This window comes from Desmodus rotundus, chromosome 10 (genome assembly GCF_022682495.2).
Source record: "Desmodus rotundus isolate HL8 chromosome 10, HLdesRot8A.1, whole genome shotgun sequence".
NCBI classification, from domain to species: Eukaryota; Metazoa; Chordata; class Mammalia; order Chiroptera; family Phyllostomidae; genus Desmodus; species Desmodus rotundus.
In genome coordinates, this window is record NC_071396.1 from 86,750,793 (window position 1) to 86,763,149 (window position 12,357).

The 12,357-nt window shown below is 43.5% G+C and overlaps 1 protein-coding gene across 3 annotated transcripts in view; it reads right to left on the reverse strand.

Moving 5' to 3' along the window:
- Window positions 1-12,357, reverse strand: part of TPGS2 (tubulin polyglutamylase complex subunit 2) — a 29,077-nt gene that overhangs the window by 11,680 nt on the left and 5,040 nt on the right. For all 3 annotated transcript variants that reach the window (XM_053912882.2, XM_024580342.4, XM_053912883.1), the window contains exon 3: window positions 1,021-1,108. In XM_053912882.2, coding sequence (XP_053768857.1) covers window positions 1,021-1,108 — 88 coding nt within the window. The remainder of the gene's footprint in view (window positions 1-1,020; window positions 1,109-12,357) is intronic.

A 12,357-nucleotide genomic window follows, 5' to 3' on the forward strand; every position in this document is an offset into this window, starting at 1 on the left:
GCCCACAGCCGTGCTGCAAAGGCGGGCTCTGATACTGCTGACAAGAATGGTTTTTAGGACATCCGAGGGAAGTACTTTAAGTTGAAAGTTCACGTTAAATGCTCAGTAGTAAGCTATAAAAAGTGCCCCTGCTCATCTGTGAGAGAGAAACAGGAAGGCTATGGAAATCACCAAAAAAATGAAACTCAGGAGGCAGAGGCAATGAAGGAGAGAAGTCAGTTCTGCCAATTTATTCTACTATGCAATAGAAGTCCCTGCATGGAGAGGATAGGGTGCTTCCCAAGGACGAAAGGAGATCTGGGGATGTGGTTGGAGTCTGGAGGCCATAAAGGCCTCCTGGGGACAGGGAGGTCTGTGCCAAGCCCGGGCTGGACTCCAGGGCCGAGATCAGGCTTTCCTGGCCTCTGAAATTTACTAGTCTGCACCTAAATGTGCGGCACTGCCCTTCATGTCTACGTGGAACCTCAACCTCTGATGTGCCGCACGAGCTCCCACATCTGCAACACAGAAGTCTGCCCCAGACACATTCGGTACTGCAGTGGTTGGTGACTCCGGCTGGAGAGATGTGAGAGTAGAACAGGCTCTGGTCTGAGGGCCAGAGCTCTGAGGTCTTCCCTGTGCGGGGAGTGATGGAAGGAGCCCTCACATGACCACCAGAGGCTCTCACTGCAGCCACCCTGAGGATGAGGAGCCCGCTCTGAGGTGGCATCCTCAGAGGCTTTAAATGTGAGGTGGCTCAGGATTTTTGTGCAGTGGTTATTTTTTCCTCCACTTCAGTTCAACAGGAAACCTCCACAATAAGCTTTCAGTTAAGTACAGGCTAGACTCTGGCACAGGGGTCGGGGGTGAAGAAATGACGGCATATTTTAGCTTTGGTCACAGCTTCTGGACACTGTACTTCAGAAGAACCCATGAAAACTGTCCAGATTGAAAGATGCAAAAGTCATCAAGGCCCTCTGAGTTGTTTCACGTAACCTCTCAGGCAGAGGGATGCTCCCCTACAGCAAGGGGCTGACTCACCATCCAGCTTCACACTCCATGTCATCTGGAAGCCATTGGTCATCAGGTAAAAATTCTTCACATCCTCAGGCAGCACACAGTTATTTTTCTGGAATCACAAGGCAGCTGTCAGGTCAGGGCTGGGAAAAAGAGCACAGGACTATGCCTCAAAACAGCTGGGGGCACCGTTTACTGTGTTTCAGATCCCCCAAATAGGAAGACTGTGACAATTATCTACACAACTTTATTAGAGAGTTCAGGATCAAAATGGCAACAGAATAGGCTCCTCAACTCACTTCCTCCCAGACACACCCAAATCTAGAGCTACGCATCAAACAATTCCCTTTGGAAGAAATCCAGAAACTAGCTGAATGACCCCTACATGTGAGTCAAATGAGAAAAAACCCACACCAAGATAGGTAGGATAGGCTGACCACACACTCGCCATAAAACCAACCCAGGTGGGGCGACACAGACAGAGGGGAGCTTATTGCTCCCAGACTCTTCCTGAGAAGGAGTTTGAACTCCACATCTGACACCCCAACTTTTAAGACTTGCACCTGAGACATGGATCCCCAAAACACCTCTCTGAAAGCCAGTGGGGCTTGGGTCCCAGAGACTCACAAAGCTATAGTGCACTAAGACACGGTTCATGAGGGGCTCGCACTGACTCATGTGGCTGTCTGCCCAGGGCTCTGTGCAGAGGAGACTGAAATCAGAAGTCTTGTGCTGAGAAAGGCCTATTTGCTTATCTTAAACACTCTGCCTGAGGAATAGGCTTCTAATGTAGATGCCACTGCAATACTATCCAGAGACCAGGGAGGCCAGCAGGCCCTATCTTCATGCTTTCCTCCGCTTCACTCCAGGTCGCTGGTATCTCTGGGAAAGGAGCTTGTGCATGTCTGATACCCTGGCTTTCGCAGCTGCTGTTCAGGGAGCACATCCCTTGATTGACTGGTGCTGGTGGCCAGCTGCACTCATACTTCTGGGTCTCCACAGCACTGTAACAAACAGAGTAACAGTTCCTAACTAGCTATATCCACAAGGCATAGATCAGAGGCAGCAGAATGAAATGCTCAGTCTTTCCTTGAAAGAGGCCTATTTACACATCGTAAAGGATGCAGCCTGCAGGTCAGGCTTATAATTTAACAACATGTAGGGACCGACTGCAATCCTCTCCAGAGATGGGGAGGACAGCAGATGCCATGTTCACACTCTGCCTCTGCCCCACCCCAGGTCGCTGGTGTCTGTGAAAGGAGCTTGTGCACACATGGTGCCCCAGCTTTCGTGGCTGCTGCCCAGAGGACACATCTGTTGATAGCCTGGCCAGTGGGGTTGGTGTTCATGTGGTCAAGGGGATCGTAGCAAACAAGGAAACAGTTCTTTACTGGTTACCTACTCAGATCTTGGTGCAGAGGAAATAGAAAAGCCTACCTTCCAGTCTTACCCTGAAAGATTATTTACAAAGTATTTGCATACGTTAAAAAGCAGCTTTCGTTCAGCTGCATCTAGGTGCTCACTAACATCCTCCCCTCGGGGACACTGGTAGGTCTTGGCCCACCCTCACCTGCTGGGAGCCACTACGCATGAAGTAAGTGGGACAATCACAAACATCTGAGAGAAAACTAAGAGCTAGGACAGGATTGAAAAATAAGGTTCATCTCGTACATGAGGCCACTCCTTTAAGACTGGAAGAGGTGGCTATTTTATCTAATGCACAGAAAACCAACATACAGAGTCAAGAACAATGAAGGATTAGAGGAATATGTTCCAAATGAAAGAACAAGGTAAAGCCTCAGGAAAAGACCCTAATGAAATAGAAATAAGTGATTTACCTAATAAAGAACTCAAAATAATGGTCATAAAAATGCCGAGTTCAGGAGAACAATATATGAACAAAATGAATATTTCAACAAACAAAATATTAGTACCAGAAATCACAGAGGTGCAGAATACAATAAATACAATGAAAAAAAAAATTCAACAGAGATTTCAATAGCAGGCTAGATGAAGTGGAAGAAAGGATCAGCAAACTAGAAGACAGGGTAATGAAACTCATCCAATCAGATCAGCCAAAAGAAAAAAAGAATGAAAAACAGCAGAGATAGCTTAAGAAACTTATGGGACACCAGGCAGACCCTTTTGCATCATAGGGGTCCCAGAAGAAAAAATAGAGAAAGTGGCAGAAAGCTTATCTGAAGAAATAATGACCGAAAATTTCCCTAACCAGGGTAAGGAAACAGACATCTCAATACAGAAAGCTTAGAATTTCAAAAAAAGATGAATCCAAAGAGACATTATAATTAAATTGTTAAGAGTTAAAGACAAGGAGAAAATCTTAAAAGCAGCAAAAGAAAAAATTTTGTTACAAACAAGGGAACCCCCATAGGACCATCAGGAGATTTTTAGGCAGAAAGCTGACAGACCAGAGGAGAACGGCACAATATATTCAAAGTGCTGAAAGGGGGGGGACGCCAACCAAGAATACTCTACCTGGCAACGTTGTCCTTCAGAACTGAAGGAGAAATAAAAGCTTTCCAAACATGCAAAAGCTGAAGGTATTCATCACCACTAGACCGGCTTTATGAGAAATGTTAAAGAGACTTCTTTAAGCTGAAATAAAAGGGCACTAATTAGTAACAGGAAAACATATGAAAGTATAAATCTCACAGGCAAGGTAAATTTATAGTTAAATTAAGAATAATGTCATGGTGGTAAGTCGATCACTTATAAATCTAGTATAAGTGTTGAAAGACAAAAGTAGTAAAAATAACTATAACCCATAATAATTTGACAATGGATAGACATGATAAAGATATAAATGTTGAGATCTTTTTTAAATGTGTGGCAGGAAAGGAGAGTAAAAATAAGAATGTAGAGCTTTAGAATGTATTCAAACCTAAGTTATAACTCTTAAGTTGTTTTATGTAAACCTCATGGTCCCCACAAAACGAAAACCTACAGTAGACACATAAAAATAAAGAGAAAGCAATCCAAGCATACCACTACAGAAAATAATCAAATCACAAATGAAGAGAGCAAGAAAACAGGAAAGGTACAAGGGAACTATAAAACAGCCAGAGATCAATGAACAAAATGGCAACAAGTCTATGTATATCAATAATTTCTTTAAACATAAATGGACTAAATTCTCCAATCAAAAGACAAAAAGTGGCTGAAAGATTAAAAGACCTAATTCTATGTTGCCTACAAGAGACTCACTTCAGATGTAAGGACACACACAACTGAAAGTGAAGGAATGGAAAAAGATATTCTATTCCCATGGGAATCAAAGAAAGGTGAGGCAACTATACTTACATAAGACAAAGACTTTAATAAAAAACAAAGAAGGTCATTATATAACGATAAAGGGCTCAATCCAACAAGAGGTTGTAACAATTTATAAATAATTACACATCTAACATAGGAGCACCTAAATATGTAAAGCAAATATTAACAGACCTAAAGGGAGAAATAGACAGTTATACAATTACAGTGGGGAACTTCAATTTTCTGCTTTCATCAATGACAGATCATCCAGACAGAAAATCAGTAAGGAAACATTGGACTTAAATGACACATTAGATCAGATGGACTTAACAGATATTAACAGAACATGCCATCCAAAGTCAGAATACACATTCTTCTAAAGTGTGCATGGAACATTCTTCAGGCCAGATCACATATTATGCCACAACAGAAGTATCAATAAACTTAAGACTGAAATCATATCAAGCATCATTTGGGGCCACAATCAATCACAATCAATTGCTAAAAACAGAAAATTCACAAGTATGTGATTAAACACCATGCTACTGAATAGCTATTGGAGCAAAGAAATCAAAGAAATGTGCTGCCACAAATGAAAAATGTAAATACAACATATCAAAACTTATGGGATGCTGCAAAAGCAGGCCTAAGAGGAGGTTCATAGTGATAAATACCTACTTCAAGAAATAAGAAAGTTCTCAAACAACCTAAATTTATACCTCAAGGAACTAGAAAAGGAACAAACTAAGCCCACAATTAGTAGAAGGAAGAAAATACCAAAGACCAGAGTGGAAATAAATGAAATAGAGACTAAAAGGATAACAGAAAAGATCAATGAAACTAAAAGCTGGCTTTCTGAAAAGATAAACAAAAGAGACAAACCTTTAGCTAGACTCACTGAGAAAAAGAGAGTCCTGAAATAAAATCAGAAATTAAAGGGGTGACATTACAACTGATACTACAGAAAGACAAAAGATCGTAAGAGACAACTATAAACAATTATACACAAACATATTGGATAACCTAGAAGTAACAGATAAATTCCTAGAAACAAAACCCACCAAGACTGAATCATGAAGAAACAGAAAATCTGAACAGACCAATTACAAGTAAAGAGACCGAATCAGTAATCAAAACCTCCCAACTCAAAATGGATTAAACTAAGACTTGAATGTAAGACCTGAAACCATAAAATTCCTAGAAGACAACTAAGAGGGTAAACAGCTCCTTGACATTGGCTTGGCAAAGATTTTTTGGATTTCACACCAAAAGCAAAGACAATCAATAAAAGAAAAAAACAGACCAAAAAATAAAAACAAACTAAAGAGCTTCTATATAGTAAAGGAAATAATCAACAAAACGAAAAGACAACCTACAGAATAGGAGAAAATATTCACAAATCATACATCTGATAAAGGATTAATATCCAACATATAAAGAATATAATATTCTTTCCAATATATAATAACCAACATATAAACAATTAATACAACTCAATAGAAAATAAATGATCATTAAAAAATGGACAGAGAAACTGAATAGACGTCTCCCTAAAGAAGCCCTAGAAAAGGCCAACAGTACATAAAAAGATGTTCAACATCACTAATCATCAGGAAAATGCAAATCAAACCACAGCGAGATATCACCTCACAACTATCAAAATGTCGATTATCAAAAAGACAAGAAAATAACAAGTGTTGGTGAGGATGTGGAAAACAGTATGAAAGTTCCTTGAAAATTATTAAAAAAGTACAATAGGATATAAATATTTCATGTGGATAGCATATTATCCAAAACGGCGGTGGAAAGGAACAGAAACCTTAGGATCCTTTCAGGAGGGACCGGGAACATGCCCTATATCCTAAGTAACTCTGTGCACATGCCTGACCAGTCGTATCTAGCCAGTCGCGCCCCCAGAGAGCACAAGATGATGAGTTCTCTAATTCTTTTCCTGGGCATCTTAGATTGACTTCTTGTTATGTCCATACGGGCAGAGGGGCAATATGTTAGAAAGTCCATCCACACTTTTGGCTTATTGGACACTTGTGACATGTGATACTGAATGCTGCTATGCCAAGTTTGCTGTAGGTCATGGTGTCAGTTTGTTCCAGGTACCCGTGGGAACATTAGAGTGTAGCAGGATGATCTGAATTTACTCCCCAACTCTGCCCCTAGCTGAGTGACCTAGAGTGTCACTTAAACTCTGTGAATGCAGTTTCAAGAATAATCTCTAAGACTGAGTCTACAAAACACTGAAGGTTTTTGTAGAGAGAGAGCGTGAGCTTGGCAGAAACAGAGAAGTCTAGGAAATTAGGATTTTACAGCATAGCATCTTCAGGAACTACAAGTGAGAAGCAAATTTCAACCTTGCAGATGATTTTCAGCAGTGTTTTTGTATTATTAAATGGACAACAGCTATTGTTTTAATGAAAGGGATTTTTCATCTTGAAAGAACTAAAATATGCATTCTGATTGGTTTTTATCTTACCTTTCCCCATTATCTAGCTGTTAATATCGCAGAACCTAAAATGAGTCTCTGACTCTTTGAGCTAACACACAGGGTGGGGCAAAAGCAGATTTACAGTCGTGAGTGTGCAAAACACAGAATTTATTCTTGTATTATTATTTACTAACTATTGTATTATTTTCCATATGAAACACTATAAACCTACTTTTGCCCCACCCAGTTTTTTCCTACGTTTAGTATGTTATTTGGACTTTAGGGCTTGCTCCTAGTGCCTGCTATATGGCACATCCTCTGTGCCTTTAGAGAAGAAAAGTGTGCAGGCAGAATGCCCCTCTCCCTCTCCCAGACCCTAGCACAGGAAGCAGACAGTTATCTTTGTTCTCGCAAAGTTCCCCCTCTTGTCACGAGGCCGGCATCTGCTCTGAGATTTTGATCACTAGTGCCACCTAGTGGTGGACACAAGGAAACGCCTGTCTGTGAAGTTTTCCTAAGCTGGATTCCATGAGATCAGTGTGATTATAAAATTTATTTATGGAATTGATTTCACTGAAGAAAAAAAAATGGTATTATTTAATGCTAGTGTTTTAAAGAATTATTTGGATTATAAGTAAGGAAAACAAATCAGTGAAATTAGTACTTAATACATTTCAAATACTAATATAAAACACAAAATGCCAGGTAAACCAAGTTTATAAAAAACACTAAGCCTGCACCGTTCCCACACAAATCACTGGCGCTCCGGCTCTGCCACCTCCTTGCCACAGGCCAGATGGCCCGGCAGTGGGGCTGCGACTGGCCCTGCTGCGCACTTCAGCCCCTGCATTGTGAATGCGGCTTTCAGGGGACACTTTTAGGTCGCTCCGCTACCCTGGCCAGTGGCTCAGAGTCACTGGCGTTTTAGTTTCTCTCCTGCCCAACCTGGGCAGAGACCGCTCTGCTCTGGGAAGCAGTCTGCCCACCTCAGAGGAGGACTCCCCGCCAGGTTCAGACTCAGTCTTCATTGTTTGGGGGTGTGAAAAGGAAAGGAAGACGACAATGTGCCGGAAGTGACTGAAAGAGAGGCTACAGGGATTGGAGAGAGGACGTGGGGAGAAAGCGGAGGAAGGGAGGACAGTGCTTACTGGGGTTTGAAATAATAGTGTGGCCCTGACACGGTGTTGCACTCTGTGTACCCGATGACGATTCCGTCATATAATTCCCAATTTTCTCCCTTTTCCTTCTCAAGAGTAGGCTACCTACAATACTTCCTCTACACTACACTAGAAAGAGTCCACCACAAACTGTGTTACTGCTTCATCAGCTGAGGGGCCTGAGCCACTCTGATGTTTGTGAGCTGTCAGCTGGATTTGCTGAAAGACCTCCCGAGCACGGCCTGAACCTCGAGCGAAGGGCTCAGGCTGCCTGCCGCCTCCTGATCACCTTCCCCACTTCTCCAGGGAAGGGGGCTGAGCAGCAGATGCAGGATCAGGCCAGCAAAGGGGCCATATTGCATAGAATCCATGTTCACAGGTGCTTGTCTGCACCGGGCAGGCTCTCCATGCGCCTGCCCAGCCAGAGGAAGAGTTGCCCAGGATGCCCATCAAGGAGGAGCAGGAAAACCTACTGGAAACATGAGGCACGGAGGACAAGAGCATCTGTCAAAGTTAAGGGAGGATGGCCCATGTAGTGGGAGGAAAAGCTGGATGGGCTGTGAAGGGATGCGATGAGATACCCAGGAGAATTCTCAAGTATATTCTTAAACTTCCTCCTGAGGAGAGGAGGAAGGCCTGGGAAATTGGAACCTTTTTCCTGGGTGAGTGGGGTATGAAGTGGGGTATGGGACAGGGTGGAGTTGCTTAAGACTCAGAGGAGAGGCAGCACGCTCTTCCGCAAACCTTAGGTCTCCCTCTAAAAATGTATGAAGAAAAACGTATCAATATCACTCTGCCTGGGGCACCGAGTGTCTTGTGAAACTCTGTAGATGGCGGACATCAGCCAAGACAACCTTCAAAACAGCAGTGCCCCAGGCCTAATGGGTCCCCAGAATTCTACAGTTGGAGGGGGATCAGCGGGGGAGCTTTGCACCTGCAGCCTCCTTGCTTCAGAGACGGTGGTTGTGGTAGCCTCGCTCCCCAGACTGAAATTAAGGAGCTGAGTGACCATGGAAATGGTCTACTCTTTCTGACCTTTGTGTTGTGTCTAATTCACTCACTCATCCAACATTTAACAAGTGTCTGTTACAGAAGAAACACTGTGCTGGGCACTGAAAACAGGAATGAGGCAAGGTGCAGAGGAGGCTGTGGCAGACACCCGGGCTGCTGTTCAAATCCATTGTTTTCTCCTTCCTCCTGGACAGAATCCAAACTTTGTTTGAGATGGGATGGGCCCAGTTTAATACTTTTGAAACCTCCTCTGCAACCAGTGCTAGACATTAAAATGTAAACTCTTCTTCTTCCTGCCTTGAACTTGGATGTGATAGGTGGGACCACAGCAGTCATTTGGCCACCACAGAGGAAAAAGCTGAAAGAATTAGAGACAAGGGGTTGATGTTCTCAGGGCCAATGAACCAACTGCAACTGTCCACCTTAGGTCTTGTTACGCAAGGAAGAGTAATTCCCATTTAAGCTATTATATTTCTTTGAGCCAATCATATTCCTAATTTATACAGAGACAAACATGTAACAGTAAGTGTTGTGGAGCTGTAGGGGCAGAGACAACCAGGAAGGAACAGAAGAGGAGTCCAAGAGGGCAGCTCCACAGAACCCAGGTGAAGACAGCGCTAGGGCCCAAAGGGATCGGTTAATAGCGAGAAACGCAGCAGAGATGTAAGTGACATGCAGATGCTTTAGCAATGAAGAGGTCATTTAGGAACGATTGTTGATAGAGTGGTAACTACAGATGGGTGGTAGAAAAAGGGAGGCTACAGAAGGATGATGGGTAGCTCAAGTGAAGCAAGGAGACTGTAATTTAGATGAGGGTTAGCAAACGAGGGCCCACTGGACATCTGGGCCTTGCCACATGCTTTTGTAAGTAATGTTTACTGGAGCCCAGCCATGCCCACGCATTTCCACACTGTCCATGGCTGCTTTCAGTGCTGCAGTGGCAGAGAGGAGACGAACATCATTTGCTGTCCCCCGACTTAGGCCATTTTTCTACATGTGTGGCTGTGAAAGGAACAAATGGCCAAGCAGTAAGAGGGAGACATAAGGATGAAGTTTTTGTTTTCATTATAAAAAGCCAGCAAAGACCCTCCAAGAGGAGCTGCCAGTATAGAGGGGAGAAGTGGGGTGCTGGGGAGAGAGGGGCTGACCTGTGAAGAACATAGATGAGCCACCAGAGCAGAGTGAGAACACGCGCTGAGGGCTTCCTAGTGACAAGGTGTTGCAGGCTGCTGTCTCCCGCCAGGGATGCTTAGGATAAATACACAGCACGTGACAGGGGGTCTATAAGAAGGTGCAGAACCCATTCTGCGCAGACTAGAAAAAGAGAGGCCAAATGGAGCGGGGATATTTGCCAAATCATTTGGTCTCTGTGGGCCACAGTTTCCCCATCAGTACATTGAATTTGTACCTGGGAATTGGAAAGTCTAACTAATCAAGAATTGTACAGCACTCTGCAGCTATAAAATGTCGCTGAAATGCTTAATAATAATAATAGAACTCTTCTGACACCAGAGTGCTGGGAGAACTAAGAGGCAGATGCTTTCATGGTGCTCGAAAGATGAAGAGCTCAGTGCAGATATTATGTCTTACTAACTACCATCATTACAGAAGGCAGGTAGCAGGCACAGTGAACATGAATTACAACAGCACAAAACCGTGCAGACTGGAACGGCTTTTTAAAGAACAAAGCAGGGTGAAATGCATTAAAAGAGAAAGAGGTTTTTCACTTTTTCCTCTAACCTTAGGAGACTGCAGCAGATCTATGGTCATTTAGGTTTTAGTTTTAACCTTTTCTTGCTGCCTTTGCACCAAAGAATGATAAAATATTACAACTGGATGAGTCCCTCCGTAAAACTGACTCCAAACCTCTCATCTTATAGACGCTGACCCTGAGACCTGGGTAAGTCCCGTTATTTAGCCCAGGGCCTAGAGCAGGCGTAAGGCTCCTACTCTGGTTCCCTCCCACCAGTGCCTCCACAACAGCTCATCTCCATGGGAGTGCCAGAGGGCTGCATTTGCAGAAAGGGGCAGGGCAGAGGCAGTGGGCCTCTTCACAGAGGGCCATGTGACTCGGCTACATTCATGCAGCTGTGGACAGCAGGTGCACCACATGGTGGCCATGCGCTGGGTCACTTCCCTAGGGAAGTGGAACTGACCAGCCCTGTGGGACCCCCCTGCTCCCCTGGCACAGACGCTTTCAGGAGCAGGCACTGGTCGAGAGCCCTGCCACGATTTCTCCTGTGGAAACGTGCTCCTCAGCAACCCTTTGGATGAGGAAGGGGAGTGGGGGTATTTCAGACCAGCTCAAAACTTCCGCCCTCCGTTGCTCAAGTGACAAAAGTAGGCACTCAGCACAGAGAGGATCATATCTGTTTTGAATGAAAAAAACTATACAAAAACCTGCTGTTAAGCCTTTGGGGGTTACCAACCCCTTTCAGAATCTGAAGAAATCTTTCTGTAGAACAATGTATATACTTCGTAAATCTGACACACAGTTCGAGGAGTCTGTGGGTCGCTTCCCTTCACGGGCTATTCGGGTGTTTCTGGACCATTCCCATTGCCTGCCCTGTCTCCACAGCTAAAACTATTCTAACAGTGGTTCTCTCTGAGTGGTAAACACCTAGAGGGCTTTTCATTTTTCAATCCCTTTTTGTAGTTTCCAAATTTTCTGTGGTGACCATGTTTTGTTTAGCATAACCGCAAAAAAAGTGTTAAGAAAATGAGCCTTAAAAATACACATCCCAAACTCCTTCTATCATCTGCATTCATACATTAGCTTTGAAGCACCCACAGGCCTTCAGAGAGTTCAAACACACCAACTGCTCAGGTGAATTTTTATGTTACTGATCCCAATACCGTTTATACTTTAATATGGCATATTTTACTATATTTAGGTCTTTGATGGAAAATTCCAAATCAATGTATCTCATTACTCAAGGTGCTTTCACAGAAATTCCCCCAAATCAGTTATGTCTGAAGAAAATGTTCACTGACTATCTCAGTAAATTAAAAACCTTTTTCTCTCCTGCTTACGCTTTAATTCTTTCACATCTCCAATGGCCATTTATCTGGCTTAAGAACAGTTTTCTCTTAAATGTCAGTTTAAGCTAACTGTCAGTCCCAATGAAGCTGCACTGTCCAGGAGGCAGATGAGATCCCAGTGAGATCAGACGCAGACTCTAGCCCTGAAAAGCAGCCAGGGGAGGTATGCTCCAAATGAATCAACTACAGGATAAGAAGAAATATTGGAACAGAAAGGCAAAGTCATCTTAGTGAGTTCTGGGGAATATCTGGCATAAGCCACAGAAAGAAGTATGCCTCAGAAATGACTTCCATACATAAGTGACATAATATGATACAACCTTAATGGTGTTCCACCCCAGACAAGGCATTCCTGTCCTCTCACCCTCCCGCCCAGGTCTATGAACTTGAATTTCCAAACCAGGAGTCTCCTATTTAGCACACAGAAGCCCCAAGGCA